This window comes from Chiloscyllium plagiosum, chromosome 36 (genome assembly GCF_004010195.1).
Source record: "Chiloscyllium plagiosum isolate BGI_BamShark_2017 chromosome 36, ASM401019v2, whole genome shotgun sequence".
Lineage (NCBI taxonomy): Eukaryota > Metazoa > Chordata > Chondrichthyes > Orectolobiformes > Hemiscylliidae > Chiloscyllium > Chiloscyllium plagiosum.
In genome coordinates, this window is record NC_057745.1 from 10,456,796 (window position 1) to 10,476,291 (window position 19,496).

Genomic DNA, 19,496 nt, shown 5'->3' on the forward strand with positions numbered 1-19,496 from the left:
GGAGTATCAGAGGCTGAGGGGTGACCTTATAGAGGTTTACAAAATTATGAGGGGCATGGATAGGATAAATAGACAAAGTATTTTCCCTGGGGTCGGGGAGTCCAGAACTAGAGGGCATAGTTTAGGGTGAGAGGGGAGAGATATAAAAGAGACCTAAGGGGCAACATTTTCACACAGAGGGTAGTACGTGTATGGAATGAGCTGCCAGAGGATGTGGTGGAGGCTGGTACAATTGCAACATTGCAGAGGCATTTGGATGGGTATATGAATAGGAAGGATTTGGAGGGATAGGGGCTGGATGCTGGCAGGTGGGACTAGATTGGATTGGGATATCTGGTTGGCATGGACGGGTTGGGCTGAAGGGTCTATTTCCATGCTGTACATCTCTATGACTCTATAACTCTATACAGTGAGTCCAGTTGACCTTCCCTTCAATGTAACCTCCATGGTTTTGAAAGTGAGAGATGCATTGATGGTAACTGTATTGAATATGAAGGGTTGGCGTTTAGATTGCCTCTTATTGGAAATGATCATTACTTGTCATTTGTGTAGTGCAAATGTTACTTGTCACTTTTCAGCACAGGCCAGGATACAGTACAGATCTTGGAGGCTTTGAACGTGGACTATTTCGGGATCTGAAAAGTTGTGAATGGTGCTGAACATTCCCGCCTCTGATCTGATGATTGATGGAATCATAGAATCCCTACAATGTGGAAACAGGCCCTTTAGCCCAACAAGTCCACACCGACCCTCCAAAAAGTAACCCACCTAGACCCATTCCCCTTTCCTATTACTCTACATTTACCCTGACTAATGTACCTTACCTAGACATCCTTGAACACTATGGGCAATTTAGCATGGCCAATTCACCTAACCTGCACATCTTTGGACGGTGGGAGGAAACCAGATCACCCAGAAGAAACTCATGCAGACACGGGGAGAATGTGCAATTCCACACAGATAGCCGTGCAAGGCTGGAATCAGGCCCGGGTCCCTGACATTGTGAAGCAGCAGTGCTAACCACCGAGCCACTGTGCTGTCCGAAGGTCATTGTTGAAATAGCTGAATGTGTTGGGCTTAGGACACTACCCTGAAGAATTCCTGCAGAGATGTCCTCAAGTTGAGATGACTGACCTCCAACTGCCACAACCATCTCTCTATGTACGAGGAATGGCTTCAATCAGTAGAGACCTTGCCCCCTGATTCCCATTGGTTCGAGTTTTGCTAGCGCTCCTTGATGCCACACTCAATCAAATTCGGCTTTGATGTCAATGCTGTTACTCTCACCTCATCCTCACCTCAATGCGCACATCCTAATGCTCAAGATGGAGTAACACACTGGCCAATGTACAAGCTGCAGGATAGTACATAAGATAACACAAAAGTTCGAATGTGCTGCACAAGAAGTATATTATGGAATGATGTGGGTTTCATGCTAATTCATGGAATGAACCGACATTATGATAAAATCCATTTTGGTTTGTATTCAGTTGTGTTGTGAAGGCTGATGGTCCATCAAATTGTAACATAGGCATATGATGTTCCATTGGGTGCTACATTTGGCAGGATGTTCCAGTGCTTGTTGCATTCGATCTTACCCAGGAACAAGGGTGAGCTCAATGTGAGGGTTTCAAGAGGCCACTCAAAACGATTCAAATGTTTACAGAGCAGGCAGTTTTTAGTTAATTGCATGGAGATGTGTGAAGCAGAAGGTTGTTACCTTTGGGCTGCAGTTCAGTAAGTTAGAAAGTGGCAGAGAAAGAGGGTCCATAACAAAAATGGGGCTGATGTAGCAGGATCTTTGTAGTTAGGGTTTCAGGAACCTGGGAGCCACTGGGGTGCAACTAAGAGATTAAGGCTCAGGAGTGATTCTGGGAGCCATCAGAGCAGTGGGGGCTTAGAGAAAGTCAAAGACTTATTGTTAGTTCCATGCACTTGAGTATAGAGGTGAAAGTAGCCCACAGGTGGTATTTGTTTGACAGAGCTGGAGTAATGCACAGCAGGTCAGGCAGCATCCGAGGAGCAGGAAAATGACGTTTCGGGCAGGAGCCCTTCACCAGGATCCAAAGTAATAGAATCCAGGGAAAGAGATTGAAATTCCGGACTGTGAGCAGTCAATGAGAGCAGTCTGTGACAAAGCAGCTTGTGGGCGTTCTAAAGCAAGATATTCCAGAGTAAGAATTAGAACTCCTTGTTATGGAGACAATGTTTTATTGAGAGTTGCTGATCTACAATGCCACTAACTTCTAGGGAGTTGTTGAGAAATCCATGGGCTTTGAGATACCTTACCCTTAAGAGATAATCTGAGGTAGACCAGACACTTCTCAGATCCAGATGTGACCGCCTTAGGACCTTTTATGAGTTTGTGTAATAAATAGCAAGAAATGGTCTGATCAAGGTAACCAATATTACACAGTATGTTTTTGACAGACCCCATTTCAGCATCACATTTACATGGTGACAAACAGCTCAGGCCCTATTTACAAAGTTTCTGATAAGGCAAACCTTATAGCACATGGAAGTGTTGGATCTCAACATGTTTACTGACCAGTGAAAATAGATTCGCAGTTGGTAGTAGTAGAGAGGTCTCTAGCTGGCTTTCTTCTTGAATTGGTATTCTTGCAAATTATAGAGTCATAAAGTCATAGAAATGCACAGCACAGAAACAGACCCTTCAGTCCAACTCATCCTTGTTGATCAGATATCCTCAATTGTGATCTAGTTCCATTTGCCAGCACTTGGCCCAAATCCCTCTAAACCCTTCCTATTCATATCCAGATACCTTTTAAATGTACCATCCTACACCTCTTCCTCTGGCAGCTCATTCGATATACATAATACCCATTGCGTGGAAACGTTGTCCCTTATAAGTCTTTGCCCTCTCACCCTAAACCTATGCCCTCTCGTTCTGGACTCCCCACCCCAGGGAAAAAAACCTTATCTACTTACCCTATCCATGCCCCTCATGATTTTATAAACCTCTATAAGGTCACCCCTCAGCCTCTGATGCTCCAGGGAAACATCCCCATCCATCCCAGGCAACATCCTTGTAAAATCCTTTGACAATACGTATCTTTTTTCTTTTATCAACTATTTGAGGAGAGAAATTTGAGCAGGATTCCATGAGAACTTTCTTCCCTCAAGTCCCAGTTGTATGTGATCTGCCATCATTTGACATCGCCAATGACGCACTGTAGTTACTAGCAAAGTATAATATCGTATACCCCAGTGTTTCGAGTGAGGAAAGGAGAAAAGTGCGGTAAAGGTGAAAACTAAGATGCATTGATTTATTCTGGATCCTAAATTATGGGTGTTGGGAGGAGTCCAGCAGCCTGTCAACAGCAAAGTGGGGAGAGGGGCTGGAGCTCCCTCTAAAGGCAGAGAGGGGAAGGTGCAGGGTGAAAGTGTCCGGAAGGGGGAGAGTGAAAACACGGTGCATTGTGGGATAGGCCGCCCGGCGCTGGATGACTCTCTCCCCAGGGGCCGCCGCGGTGCTGTCGGAGCAGGCCCGGGCCTTGCACCGTGTGGATGAGGTGAGTGAGAGAGAGTGCGCGCGCGAGGGAGGGGAATGCCCTGACGGCAGACATTCGGCTGTGGGATCCATCAGCCTGGGCTCCCGTGTTGGGAGGCCCCATGGAGGAGTGGAGCTGGCCATGTGTGAGCATCATTGATTGTGTGGTGGCTGTTCACTCTCTGTGTAAGACAGTTAATGTTTATTCGCCTTTATTAATCCTTGCCTCACTGGTTTGGCAGCCGAAAACCTACTTGTATCTGACCATTTCTGAATGGTCAAAGTGTTACAATTGAAGATTTGCTGCTCATTTGTGGGGATAAAAAGAAGAGTTGATGCACTGGTAATGTCCCTACCTCTGGGTCAGGAGGTCCAGGTTCAAGTCTTTTCTTGCCAAGTGATGTGTCAGAACGCATCTGAATGGGTCCTTTCAACAATGTGTATATTTTCTCTTTCACCTGCCCTAGATTGGTGCAGGCAGATACAGAAGGGGAGTTTTAAAAAAACACATGAATATGCAAGGAATGGCGGGAGATGGAGCAAGGCCAGGCAGAAGGGATTAGTTTAATTTGGCATCATTGAGTCATACAGCATGGACACAGACCTTTTTGTCCAATCAGTCCACGTGGAACACAATTCCAAACTAAACTTGTCTGATCTGCTTTGTCCTGGCCCATATCCTTCCTTATCTTTCCTATTCATATATTTATCCAAATGTCTTTTAAACGTTGTTATTGTACCTACATCCACCACTTCCTCAGGAAGTTCATTCCATATACTAACCACTGATGTATCTGTGCTATACAGGTCTCTATTCTAGATAAAAACCCAGTGACTACTTGGCTGGAGAGGTCCATGAATTTGGTGCACCTTTTTCTCTCATACACTCACATCAACAGAACTGGTTGTGAATCTACCCAAAAGGCCATTCACATGCTGACTTTTGCAATCTTTGGATAAGCTTCTGTTTTGACTTTTCTGCCAAATAGACTGAGTTGTAGCATCTCTAGCACAGAGTTAAATTCAATGCTTTGAGGTGTGGGAAAAAGGAAAGGAATAGAAGAAAATCTACTAAAAGGAAATCCAAGTTTCAAATCAGGTAATCACACATAGGCTGAGATGTTTCAGTTGGGGTAGTTGGACTTCGTTCATGGAGATTATTTCAAATAAAGGTAGCTAATATAGTGTTGACTTGGCAAAACTCCCTTAAATTTGTTTAGTGTGGGAGATGCATCTCCTGTAATATTCTTAGTTAATCGTCTGTTTCCTGAGAGTCTACTTCTTGATACAATAGGAAGGGTGTTGTTTGAAGAAAAAGGTGGGCCACTTATTCTAGTCAGATTAAAGGCCATTGGTTGTCTTGATAGGAAGCGATTCAAAGTAATGACTGGGAAAATTGACAATATGTTGGATGTAAGACAACAGCAACACAATGGAGTAGAAGGACTAGGTTGTTTCAAAGGATATTTTAACTTGATGCCACCACTAGTGTTGGACTGTACCCCCTGTACTCATGTATTACACTGTTCAAAATGCGGAATGAGTCCATGTTAAGGAGGACATCATTTGTATTGGTCTTTTTGTTTTTAAATTTCAACTGGGAAAAGTGCAAAATGTCCATACCTGCACACATAGCAATTTATTAAACGCTGGATCCTCAAAATGGTTGCAGTCCAAAGGAGGCCATTCTGTTCATAATCTCTCTCCAAGAACATTTCAGTTAGTCCCACTTCTTTTTTCCCTGTAGTCTTGCATTTTTTTAACAAATAATTATTTAATGTCCTTTTAAAATTCATAATTGAATCTGTTCCCACCAATTCTTAAGCTGTGCATTCCAGATCTGAATCACTCACTGGCTAAAAAATGTTTATCTTTGGTTCTTTTGCCAATCACTTCAAATTGGTGTTCTCTGGTTCTTGATCCTTTTGGATATGGGGTCAGTTTCTTATCAGCTGTTCTGTCTAGATCCCAGTCCCCAAACAATGACTTTCCTACTCCTTGGATGTTGACTGACCTGCTTTGCTTTTCCAGCTTCACGCCTATTAGCTCTGGCTTCCAGCATCTGCAGTCCTTACTGTCTTCCTGTCTAGATCCCTCATGTTTTTAAACATCTCAAACAAATCTCCCCTCAACTTTCTCTAATACGGAACAGCCTGGCTCCTGTAATCTATCCTTATAACTGCAGAGCCTCATCACTGGAACAATATTATTTCTGTGCCCTCTCTAATGAATCAAGCAAAACGTGGACAAGTACTCATTGGATAAATAACTGACAATAATTCAGAGAGAATCCTGCTTATTTATATTTCTTTTTCTTGATATTTTGAGTACTGATTCTGCTTTTCAATATTTTGTGTGCTGGTGCAGAGACAACTTGTGGTTCTGAAGAAGGGTCACTGGACTCAAAATATTAATTTTGTTTCTTTCTACAGATGCTGCCAGACTTGCTGAGTTTCTCCAGCAATTTCTGTTTTTGTTTCAGATTTCCAGCATTCACAGTTCTTTGTTTTACAACATGTGGTGATGGCTGAGAATGGATGATGATGAACCTACCATCAAACCTCGTCACATCGAGAATCAGAATGTTGTTTACCGTCTGGAGCGCCGGAGAATCTATTCAGGCAGGTCTGGAGCTCACTGGTACATGGTGCGTTGCCTGCATCAGAACGTGTTTCCCAACTTCACTGTTGTTAACGTAGAAAAGCCACCGTGTTTCCTGCGCAAGTTCTCTCCTGATGGCCGCTATTTCATTGCGTTTTCCCTGGACCAGACCTCGTTGGAGATCTATGAGTACCAGGGCTGTCAGGCAGCTGAGGACCTCCTTCAGGGCTACGATGGGGAGATCATGCTGAATGGCGCTAATGACTTGCAGTCCATTAACATCCGCGGCAAACTGTTTGAGCGTTTCTTTGTCCTGCTGCATGTCACTAGTGTAGCGTCGAATGGGGAGCACCTGAATCGTGAGTGCAGCTTGTTTACTGATGATTGCCGGTATGTCATTGTTGGCTCTGCTGCTTACCTTCCTGAGGAGCCTCATCCTCTCTTCTTTGATGTTTACCGAAACAACGAGTCTGTTACACCAAACCCTCGCTCTCCGTTGGAAGATTACTCTCTGCACATCATTGACCTGCACACAGGGAGTCTTTGTGACACAAGGACCTTTAAGTGCGACAAGGTCATTCTCTCACACAACCAAGGGCTTTACCTGTATAAGAATATCTTGGCTATTCTCTCTGTGCAACATCAGACCATTCATGTGTTCCAAGTTACCCCAGAAGGAACTTTCATTGATGTTCGAACCATTGGGCGCTTCTGTTATGAAGATGACCTCCTAACTGTTTCAGCTGTGTATCCTGAAGTGCAGGGTGATGCGCAAAATGCCCCATCGCGCCCCTTTAAGGAAAAAACACTGAACTCTTTAAAGCATCGGCTGCTGGTATACCTGTGGCAAAGGGCAGAGAGTGATGGAGGCGCTGCTGCTAAGCGACGTTTCTTTCAGTATTTCGACCAGTTGCAGCAACTACGCATGTGGAAGATGCAGCTTCTGGATGAGAACCACCTCCTGATCAAATACACGAGCGAGGATGTGGTGACCCTGCGGGTCACTGACCCCTCTCAGGTACAGACCACTGGTGAATGGGTTACAGGCTTTAAGTGCTTCAGTATGGTGAGGTTAATGGTGGTGGAATGATACAAACTGGTGCTGCACAGGTGTTGGTTGTGATGCCGGGTGAGGAAAGCATAGTAATGATTCCTCCCTTTTTCTTGTCTATTACAGGAAAGCCTAAAATATGTAGGCAAGTTTTATTATGTATATCTTCAGAAAAACTGGAGTCCAACCCTGATTTCACTGACTGTAGGGAGGGAGGTAATTTCTGCAAAGAGAAGTTGTTTTGGAGTAATATTGTTCAAATATTAATCGGTGTATTACTAAACCTGATAGGAAGGATTCAGAGGTGTTTTGTTTCAACTTTTGAGGCGCATTACCAGAATCCTGTAGAACCGTTGATGCTGCAGCGTGTTGTGGATAATTAGCCTCCTGCCTCAGAGATTAAAATTGTTTATTCTTGATCATGTCTTCAGGTTTCTGTCAGCCTCTTTCCGTTCTCTAGCCTGCTCCGAGTTTACTGAAAGTGTTCCACGCTGGGAAAATGTAAGAGATTGTTCGAAATCTAGTGTAAGGTTTGAGTTCAGCCTGTAAAGTGTTACCTTTTCCTAATTTCATGCCTTCTGCTACAATGTACATCTGTGTAAGGATCAGATTGCCCTTGGAAGTGAGGTCACTTGCAATTGAAAAGCCTGCCAAAATTTACTGTTGAGTCTCCTTTTGAAAATGGACACGTGGGCAAGATTTCAGAGGTCATTTAAACAGTAGCCCAGCTGAAGTAATGCTTCTGGTAAAGAGCTTGGGGGAGAAAGAAATCTAAATCACCCCTAATATTTTCTTGATCTTTCTTTATCAGTGTCACTGGGCTAGTAATTCAGAACTCCAGCCTGTCCCTGTGGGAGACTTCAGTGTCTATTTTGAAGACTTGGAAGCACCACTACTGACTACCCATGTCCCCCAGGCAGAAGATGGTAGCACAGTGATATACAATCAGGAGGGCCATTGACTCCAAGCCCCGTGAAGGCTCATGACATCAGGCCAAACACGGGCAAGGGCACCTGCTGATTATACCATATAGCTCCAGCTGATGAATTAGTACTCCTCCATGTTGAACAACACTTAGAGGAAGTACTGAGAATGGCTACTTTGCAGATTGTACTTTGGATAGAGGAGAATGGCTCAGTAGCACCAGCTTGATCAAGCTGGTTAAGTCCTAAAGGACATAGCTGCTAAACTGGGTATGCAGCAAATTATGAGGGTGCCACAAAATACTTAACCTCACCTTCATCAAACTGCCTCCCGTGGCTGAATTTTTCATGACAGTAACAGTAGGTTTGACTACCGCACAGACCTGTGGACATTAAGTTCCATCTTCACATTGAAGGTACTGCCCATTGTGTTGTGTGGTAATCTTACCATGTTTAATGAGAAAGAATTCTAAAAGATCCATCAACTTGAGTGGGTATCCGTGAGGTGCTTTGGCCAGCGGGCAGCAACAGATTGTACTCGAGCACCATCTACAACTTCCTGGTCCAACATTATCTCCCATCCTACCATCACTGTCAAGCCAAGAGGTCAACCCAAGTTCAGTGATGAGTGCAGGTGGGCTTGCTAGGAGCAGTGCAAAAGTGGGTACTGCAGATGCTGGAGATTAGAGTCAAGATTAGAGTGGTGTTGGAAAAGCACAACAGGTCAGGCAGCATCTGAGGAGCAGAAAAATCAATGTTTCGGGCCAAAGCCCTTCATCAGAAAACCTTCTAAGATGCTAAGGGCAGTGCTAGGCTTACCTAATAATGAGGTGACCTCCAGGTAACGTCACAGAATGGGACTACTTGTGTGACAAACAGGATAAGCAAGAAATGATTGACAGAGTTAAGCAACTCCGGTGCCAAAAGATCATATGTAAATTCTGCAGCCCACCCACATCCAGTCGTGAATGGTGGTGGACAACTCACTACAGGAGGATGCTTCACAAATATCCCCATCTTCCACGATGGAAGAACTCAGCATATCAGTGCACAGATGAAGCAAAAGCACTTGCAACAAACCTCAACCGGAAATGCTTTTTGGATGATCATTTTGGTCTGCGTGTGTGGTTCCAGCATCACGGGTGTCAGTCTTCAGCTAATCCATTTCACCCCATGTGATATTAAGAAATGGCTGAAGGCACTGGATTAGATTACTTACAGTGTGGAAACAGGCCCTTCGGCCCAACAAGTCCACACCGACCCGCCGAAGCGCAACCCACCCATACCCCTACATTTACCCCTTTAACCTAACACTACGGGCAATTTAGCATGGCCAATTCACCTGACCCGCACATCTTTGTGACTGTGGGAGGAAACCAGAGCACCCGGAGGAAACCCACGCAGACACGGGGAAAATGTGCAAACTCCACACAGTAAGTCGCCTGAGTCGGGAATTGAACCCGGGTCTCTGGCGCTGTGAGGCAGCAGTGCTAACCACTGCGCCACCGTGCCGCCCACTGCAAAGGATATGGGATAAAGCTACTGGAGTATGTGCTGATAGAATAGATGAGGGGAAGCTAATGGACATGATGTATTTGGACTTCCAGAGAGCCTTTAAAAAAGTCCACCATAATAGATTATTGTGCAAAATCAAAGCATATGGACTTGTTGATAACATACTTGGATGGGTTGAGAATTGGTTAGCTGACAAGGATACTGAATCGGAATAAATGGGTTGTTTTTGGAGAGGAAGGCAGTGACTAGTGGGGTACTGCAATGATGTGTGCTATTCATAATATGTATCAACAATCTGAATGAAGGAATCGAGCAATATGTCTGATTTGATGACACAAAACTAGGGGGCCTGTGGGTGGAGAGGATGAAATGAAGAGTCTTTGGGGTAATTTAGCCAAGTTGAATAAATGAACAGATATATGGCAGGTGTAATAAAATGTGCATGTGAAGTTGTACACTGTATGAAAAATAAAATGCCAGTGTATTCTTTAAGTGGTAAGAGATTGGGGATGGCTGATGTACAAAAAGAACAGAGTTACAGACCTTGTACATCAGTCATTGAAAGCAGGCATGCAGATGCAGCAAATAGGAAAGCAAATAATAGCATTCTTTACAAGAGGGTTTGAGTATAGGTGCAAGGAAGTTTTACTGCAGCTGTACGGGACTTTGGTGACACTGCATCAGGAACCTTGTATGCTTTTCTGTGAGATAAGTTTCTTCACTTCGAGGGTGGTGAATCAGTGGAATTCTCTACCCTGTGGAAGGCTGTGGAGGTGAAATCACCGAGTATATTTAAAACAAAAAGATCTTTAAACACGTAAAAATGTGTAGAGGTTATGGGAAGAGTGGGAGAATGGCATTGTGATAGAAGATTAGCCATAATCATTTTGAATGACGAAACAGGCATGATGGACTGAAGGACCTAATGTTGCTGCTATTTTCTACGTTTCTGTACTTAGCACAAAGGAAGCTGGCTGTAGTTCTTGGAGGTCAGCCATCTGAATTCCCAAGAATCTACGGGTGTTTCTCAGGATCATGTCCTAGGCCTAACTCCAGAATTAGAGGGCATAGATTTAGGGTGAGAGGGGAAAGATATAAAAGAGACCTAAGGGACAGCTTTTTCATGCAGAGGGTGGTACGTGTATGGAAGTACAAGGCAGTTACAGTCTCCAACTCGAGAGAATCCAACTATCACCATGACATTCAATGCTATTACTGTCACTGCCAACTATTAATATCTGGAGGTTACCATTAACTAGAAACTGAACTGCACTAGCCATATAAATACTGTGGCTACAAGAATAGGTCAGAGCTAGGAATACTGCAGCAAATAACTCATCTCCTGACACCCTAAAGACTGTCCTCCATCTACAAAGCATAAGTCAGGGGTCTGATAGAATGGTCCCCATTACCTGGATAAGCTTCAGTACCACTCAAGCTTGACACTCCAGGATAAAACAGCTGTTTAATTGGCACTATGTCCACAAATATTTACTCCCACTACCACCAAAGCACAGTAGCAGCAGTGTGATCAATTGACAAAATGCACTGCAGCAATTCACCAAGGCTGCTTAAACAAATCCTGAAACCACTGATATCTGGAAGGACAAGGGTGGCTGATACGTTGGAACATCATCACCTGCAAGTTCAACTCGACAGTGACTCAACAGTCTGACTTTGCAATTTCTCACTGTTTCTTTAATGTTGCTGGGTCAAAATCCTGGAAGGCACTTTCTCAGCTGGATTGTGGGGGTTCCGAGAACAAGTTGACTCCATGGTTCAAGAAAGCAGCTCTCCACCAGCTTCACATGGGCAGTAAATGTTGGCACAATCAACAATGAGATATACTGCTGTAACTCGGCAAACCATGACAGCACTTTCCTTACCTCTACACCTTGAAGAATAAGTACAGTAGATGTGTGTGAATCCTGCCCCTTGCAAATTCCCTGACCAAGCATTATGACTTGGAACTACATCACTGTTCCTTTAGTGTCACTGGGTCATTTGTCCTAGAACTTCCTCCCTAACAATAGAGTGGATGCCCTACACAGAGAATGCAACGGTTCAAGGTGTTGGACCATCACTACCTTCTTAAGTGAAATTAGGTTTGGGCAATAATTGGCTTTATTTTGCTGTGCACTTCCTGTGAAACAGCTACAAAACACATAAAATGGCATGGTAAAATCACTTGGGCTCCTATGGCTGAAGTGTGAGTTTAGATCTTTTTTATAATTCAGTTATTGGATGTGGGCAAAATTGACTAAGCCAATATTTACCATTCATCCCTAACTTACCCTTGAGATGGTGGTGGTGAGCTGCTGCAATCCATTTGCTGTAGGTAAACCCACAATGTCATTCTGGAGGGAGTTACAGGATTTTGACTCGGCAGCAGTAAAGGAACGGCAATATATTTCCAAGAAAATATGGCATGTGGTTTGGAGGGGCCATTGCAGGTGTTGTTGTTTTCATGTCTTTCTAGTTTGGTAGTAGTTAATTTTGGAAGGTGATGTAGAAGGAGCCTTGGTGAATGGTTGATTCTCTGATTGGGTCAGGTTTACGCTGTGTTACCATCCAGATTTGGTAGTCTTAATTTAGTGTTGAATTCTGAGGTAAACATTTAACCTCATGCTTGCCCTCCAGCAGGTTTGTTCACTTCTATTTCCATACATTGCTTGTCTGTTCCCCTACCCTGAACTCTTGAAACCCTTGTAAATGTCTTCGACTCTTAAAGATTCTGCTGTTTCAATACCATCACCACAGGCTGTAGTAATAAGCATGAGATCTATCTAAACCTAACAGGAGTCTCTGTTATTACGTTGGTTTTAATTTGTTCATCACCTTTTCCCCACAGTAGTTATCTTAAAATCCTTGCTTTTCACTACAAGCTCCTAGAATCCTAAAACCCTCCCCATATAGACTTTTCCTCTGATTCTGGCTTTTTATTCATACTCAATATCACTTAACTATTGATGTTTGCAGTTTCAATTACATTGGCCCTTCCTAAGATTCTTTATCGCTCCGTCCTGCTTTCTGCCATCATAAATCTTCTCAAAGCCGACTGGTAGCTCTGCATGTAAACTTTCCACTTCATCATGCCATCTCTAATTTCCTCCTATCCCCAGCACTCATCTGTGTAGCACCTTGGACAGTTGGGTCAGTATCCATTGGTGCTTTAAAAAAAAGAGGTGATTTTATTGAAATCCTACTGAACAAGGTAGTTAAAGGAAGAATGTTTCCCCTTTTGAGAGAGACTAGAAATGGGATGTAATTTAAAAATGATGGGTTTCTCATTCGAGATGGAGATGAGAATTCATTTCTCTCTGAATGTTGTTTGAACTCCTTTCCAGAGAACAAACAGCGTAGAGAGATCCTTGACTAACAAAGGAGACATGGATATTGGGGATTGACAGAAATGTGGAGTTGAAGTTATAATCACAGTTGCCATGATCTTATTGAATCTCAAAGTGAGCTAGAGGCTAAATGGCCTAGTCCTGATCCCTACTTTGTTTCTTTGGATGTGCTGATCACGAAATGATGCACAACACAAACTCAAGTTGTTGCTCACCTGTGAACACTTTCTAGGTTTTTGCTGGTGTGAAATCCTGGAAGAGGGAAATAAAAGCTGGTTTGTAATGGGGGAAATTATTGCATTTTAAAAGCAACACATTGAAATGGTTGCTTGCGGTGAACTGAATTGCTTCCACACCTACATCCCAGTTGGCTGGTTTGCAACGCAGAGTGACGCCAGCAGTATGGGTTCAATTCCTGCACTGGCTGAGGTTACCTTGATGAAGAAGAAGAAGAATTTGGTTTATTGTCATGTGTACTCAAGTACAGAAATAGCGAAAAGATTATAATGTCGCCCCTCACAGCACCATCTTAGATACAAAGTACCTCGGTATAAATCTCAAATACAAAATAAAGAATTTTTAAAAAGTTATATTATCTTACAGTGATTCATAGTATAAGTCAGAAAATAAGCAATAACGTTAAAAGGTTAAACATTATAGGCAGATAAACCGATTACAGAGACACTTTACTTTGCAGTAGGTTAACGCTGGGGGCTTCCATACACTGTCTGCCTGGGCTAGCAAGCTGCTGACTGCCCACACCGGTCCCCAATCCAACAACCATCCTGCTCCACTCTGAGCCTCAAAAGGACCGTCCTTCTCAACCTCTTCCCGTCACCTGAGGTGTGGTGATCCTCCTGTTACACCACCGTCAGTTGTCTCTCAGTGAGAGAGGAGCCTTAAAGTCTGATAACACTACGGTAACTCTACCTTCCCTCTTCCTCCACCTGACTGCACCTGACAATGTTTCTGCTCCTGGTCTGTTTTCATTCTTGGAGCAGATTTTGCACGCCACCAGCTGTGACAGTTTCCTCCAGACCAACTCTGGCATTAATAATTGACTATCTGCAAATGATCTTGGATTTGTACCTGGCTGACCTCACATTAACTTTTCCTCTTTGTCCTGTTCTCCTTCTGTTCCCCATAGCCGTCATTCTTTGTCGTATACAATATGGTGACCACTCGGGTTCTGGCTGTTTTTGAGAACACTTGTGATGAGCTTTTACAACTATTTGAAAATTTTTGCGATCTCTATCGGAACGCCACACTGCACAGTGAGGCCGTGCAGTTTCCCTGCTCAGCATCCAGCAATAACTTTGCCAGACAGATTCAGCGAAGGTGAGTCAGCCTGTTGATGACTGGTTTTTATAATTCACTTGCTGACTATTTATTGTCCTGAGGAAGGCTAACAGCCAGCAACATGTTCTGAGTTCACTTTGGAGAAATTCCCTGATTTTTGCCTGTTGGTGTTTCTCAGGTGAATTCCATAACCTGAAATTGCTGGAAATCTGAAGTTAAAACAGAAAATGCAAAAAATAGATCATTGGGCAATCTGGATCTGTGAAGGGAAGAAGCACGCCATTATTGCTTTTGGTGTGTATCCTTTATTGGAACCTCTCCTCGCTTGTATTCTCCCCCAGCAGACACCACCTTGCATGCACAATTCACAATACAATACAGTGAATTTACGTACGGCACAAAGTTCCGATTGATACAGTGCTGCACTGCAGCAATGCTCTGATGCTGGATAGCTGAGGCTGCGATAGGTAGATGGAGGTGGGGGTACTGGTGATAGGCCGGAGAGGAGGGTGGAGCGGATAGGTGGGAAGGAAGATGGACAGGTAGCACAGGTCATGAGGGTGGTGCCAGGTTGGGAGGGAGAAGTTGGGGGGGGGGAGGGGAAATGAGGAAACTGCTGAAACCCACATTGATGCCCTCTAGTTGGAGGGTCCCAGTGTAGAAGAGGAGAAAATTGGTTACAATGAGTTTCACTGTGATAAACAAATGAAAGGTAACGTGGGACAGAGACCAGTGTTGAGTTGAGGAAGTAAACTTTCCAAGATTTGTGATAGAATACCTCGGATAAACTATTACGGTTTTGTTACTTGTAGCATCATTTTGTTTTGATGTTGCACCTGAAAGAAAATGGACATTCTTTTTTTAACTATGTATAACTGAACATGTTCTAGATGTTAATGGGGTAAGGTTTGTTTCAGTCCCCTGTATGGATGAAGCCAGCGCTGAGGTATTCAGCAGCATAGGGGACATCTTTCAGAACATGATTGACCTGTTCCTTCTCCTTCTGGGAGATTGAGTGCGCTAGGTAGAAGCATACAAGTTAGAAGTAGTAAGATTATATGTGATCTGTTAGTGAGATACTGCTCTGTTGGAGAACCGCAATTAATAGGCAAGGCAGAGAGTAGGGAGAAGATAGGTAATGTGCTCTCTTGATTAAGATGGTGTCAAAACACCAAAGAAGAGGAAATACTGCTGGTGTCTTGGCAAACGTTCTTAGCTCAACAATAATTGCCAACTCTATATGGATCTATTCTTGGAGATTTGATCAGATGACAATTCATCTGTTATTATACTGCAAAAATAAATGGCCTGTGTTTCTTGCCAATATTTTTCTTTCCTCATTTGGGTTTTTTTTAAATTATAAATTGTTTCTGATAGTCAGCAAACGATTTGATTTAATGTGATAGTCTTTCAGCTAACTCCACTTATTCCATGTATGGCAGATTTATGTGACACTGCAGTCTACTTCATAGTTCATGGCTTTACACATTCATTGTATAAATAGCAACTCACTGGACATGGGACACTGTCATGGTAACAAACCTTCGAGATAGTTGCCATATTGAGCAGTTCTATGATTTTTGTATGCTTGCATGTGCATATATAAGGGTAGCATATTTGTGAATGCCTGAGAAAAGAAAAATACTGCGGATGCTGGAAGTAAGAAACAAGCACAGAAAGAGCTGGAGAAACTCTGATCTGGCAGCACCTGTGAAGAAAGAAGTAAAGGTTAACGTTTCGAGTCTGGTATGACTTCAGAAAGCAACACCTTCTTCTGAGGAGTCATACAGGACTCGAAACGTTAACTTTATTTCCGTCTCCACAGATGTTGTCAGACCTCCTGAGTTTCCCTAGCATTTTAGTTTGAGCTTGAAAGTTTGTGACATTTGCGATATGAACTTGTACATTGGAGATTAATCATCCATTCTGGGAGGATTGTTGATAATATTAACTGTTCATAATTTATCTGCTGGTTATGGGATATTGTCTGCACAGTACGATTTGAAACATTTGCCTACACAAGACCATCTTTTGTACATAAAAGCAATTTGATGATTGTGCAAGTGCTTGAAGGGTATAGCAATGATGCAATGCAGTACTGTGTATTCTCATTTCCTCCTTTCTTAATCCTTACAGTAATGTAGCTGCTTTGACTGCTTTTTCTGTGGTAGTAATCAGACTTAACAAATAGAAACATATTTCCATCAAATTCTCAGCACTAGAGAGTTCATATGCTTAATTTTGCTCCGTGCTCATTATGTAAGTCCATAGCCTGTGTCAAAGAGGAGACAAGATTCTTAGAGTTGATTTGGAAATTGCGGCACCTGATTCCAATTGTCTTTCATTTGTAGGTTTAAAGACACTATCGTGAATGCCAAGTATGGGGGTCACACGGAGGCTGTGAGGCGACTCCTTGGGCAGTTGCCTATCAGTGCACAGTCTTACAGCAGCAGTCCATACCTTGATCTCTCATTGTTTAGCTATGATGACAAGTGGGTGTCCGTCATGGAACGGCCCAAGACTTGTGGTGATCATCCTATCAGGTAATGTAAACCATTGCTGTTGGCTTAGGGGGAGCATCTGTTTAAATTTCTGTTCCCTGGTTGGATGTTGCATGGGCAAATGCAGTTTTCACTTTTTCCACGGTACGATTTTAACTATTTCAAGTCCATATATTCTGTGGCAAGTTACATGAAGTATGGCTTCTACGTATGGATTCGTTCTCATAAAATTTGGTAGTTTGTTTATTTCAACCCATTGTGTCTGTACTACCTCTGAATGAGTCAACCACTTGATTTTATTCAATTATCCTTTTCTCACGCCCTTTTAGATTTTTCTTCTAATATTTCACCACTACTTTTGAAAAGGTAATTGGTCTGATTCATTCAAAGGTATCTGATTTATCAAATTCAAAGTCACAACATACAGCATTAGCTGAAGGAAAGATAAGATGGTTTTCTCAGGTTTAAAGTGGCTTACTGCAGAGAAGTAAAAGGGATTAGAGATGCTGCAGATCTGGTTTTTCTTGTAGTTTGGCTAGCTTCTCACTGTCTTATTCACAGTCCAGCCTGTTCATGTACCTGCCAAACCAATCTCAGTTGTCGGCAGCAGATGACCTTTGTCATCGATTTTGTTTTTTCTTTATTAATTTAACCTACTTTTCTAATCAACCTATTCAGAGATTAGATTAGATTAGATTAGATTCCTTACAGTGTGGAAACAGGTTCTTCAGCCCAACAAGTCCACACCGACCCTCCGAAGAGTAACCTACCCAGACCCATTTCCCTCTGACTAATGCACCTAACACTGTGGGCAATTTAGCATGGCCAGTTCACCTGACCTGCACATCTTTGGACTGTGGGAGGAAACTGGAGCACCCGGAGGAAGCCCACAGGCACAGGGAGAATGTGCAAACAGACAGTCGCCCAAGGCTGGAATCGAACCTGTGTTATTAGACATCACTTGGACAGGTGGGATTTGAACCCAGGGGTAGAGACACTACCAATGAGCCACAAGAGGGTCTCAAACTTGACTCTGATGGGACTTGAACTCGCAACCTTTGAATAACAACTCTTTAGCAGTCCAACGTGCTCTCCATTGTGCCACAGAGCTCACCTTTGTCATTGACAACTGGCCCCTAATTCATACCAATCAGCTTCACTTGTGAACATTCCCTCAGCTCCAGTGTGATTTCACGTTGCTGGAAGCCACAGTTACACAACAGGGTTCACAATAGGTATCAGATTATTTGCTTTCAAAACATGCAGCTGTCCTTGAAAATCTCTGCTTTTCAGAACAGTTCTTTTCATTTCAGTCCATTTTAAAGAACACAGAAATAAAAAGACACTGTCCTTATCAGTTGTAGCATCACTAACTCCATACAGTTCAGGAAAAGAAGCTAGAATTTTCTGGTCTATATAGTACAGTACAACGCTGGATGGAACAATTGATCATTTATTACAATTTATGTCCTCCTGGGGGACAGTAAGTTTATTACATTCCAGCTCCATTTATAACTGAACTCTCAACCATGACTGCAACATTTCGAGCATTGTATTGCTAACCTGTTGCTGATGTTTACAAAGAAATTTTTTTTTTTGTTTTCAGATTTTATGCTCGTGATTCAGGTCTGCTGAAGTTTAAAATCCAAGCAGGGCTCCTGGGACGGCCAATTAACCACACAGTGCGACGCCTAGTGGCTTTCACCTTTCACCCTTTTGAGCCATTTGCTATATCAGTGCAGAGGACTAATGCAGAGTATGTGGTTAGTTTTCATATGCGACACACGTGTGTATGATGACAGTGCAATTGGAAGCACTTGTGCTGCTTGGATTTACTGTGGACCATTATGGCCTATCATGAAGGGATCCTAACAAACCTTTGAAATTGCCAAAAGTGGAGTTTTGAACTTTGGTCAAGAGTGGGATTATCCTTGGATTAAAATTATATTCAGACCTCCGATTCATCTTTGGTATCTGACCTGCTACACGATCTTTAATGCAGCACTTGTCTCGGCTAAGAAAGTAAACCTTTTTGTACATTTTATCTCTGTTATCCCAATGCGTCTATTATTCATTTTTATTTTGTCATATTTTAAATGCTAAAACAATGACATTTAACTAGTTAACTGCCAGCTGGAAAATGGTGGACTTGGTGCAATAAACTCTGTTTGTAGTTTTGCCATTTGGGGAAGGAAGTTTCATTTTAATTTGGGAACTGTGGATGAATGAGTTTTGTTGGTGATCCTGAGGCAGTGAATGGGATTTTGAGAATGCTGGTGAATTGGAAATAAAAACAGAAAATGCTGGATATAGAAAGCTTTTCAGTTCAGTTTTGAAAAAGAGGAAGTTCAGATGCATGACCTTGTATTGGATGCTTCCAAATATTGGGTTGGTCCTTCAAAGTTACATCCTGATCTTTATTTCCAGCAGTTTTGTTTTTGCTCTCAGTATTTGGTAAGTGAAACTGGCTGTAAACTACCAGCTCTGACCAATTTAAGGTACTGTAGTTTTTTATTTCATCAGTGATGTGAATTTACTGAACCAGAATTAATTTTATTTGGAAATGTCCTGAGTACACTTCAACTCTTCAATTTTTGTGGATAAGAATTATTGTATAATCAATTTCTAATTTTACAAATGAAATGGTACATGGGCTTTAAATTTATTTTTTCATATGAATGCTACATTTGGAAACACCTTTGTATGTATGAACTTGTCACATCAACTGCCAAACTTATTAGAAAA

The 19,496-nt window shown here is 42.6% G+C and overlaps 1 protein-coding gene across 2 annotated transcripts; it reads left to right on the forward strand.

The window, feature by feature from the left end:
- The first annotated feature begins 3,449 nt into the window (after window positions 1–3,449).
- det1 (DET1 partner of COP1 E3 ubiquitin ligase) lies at window positions 3,450–19,496 on the forward strand. 2 transcript variants are annotated; one of them, XM_043677300.1, is made up of 5 exons: window positions 3,450–3,533; window positions 5,994–7,130; window positions 14,099–14,289; window positions 16,602–16,793; window positions 18,358–19,496. In XM_043677300.1, exons 2-5 carry the CDS (start codon window positions 6,045–6,047, stop codon window positions 18,545–18,547), a joined length of 1,659 nt encoding a protein of 552 aa, XP_043533235.1. In that variant the 5' UTR covers window positions 3,450–3,533; window positions 5,994–6,044; the 3' UTR covers window positions 18,548–19,496. The 2 variants fall into 2 exon arrangements, with proteins under 2 accessions (XP_043533235.1, XP_043533234.1); XM_043677299.1 differs by having other exon boundaries at window positions 3,452–3,533; window positions 5,944–7,130.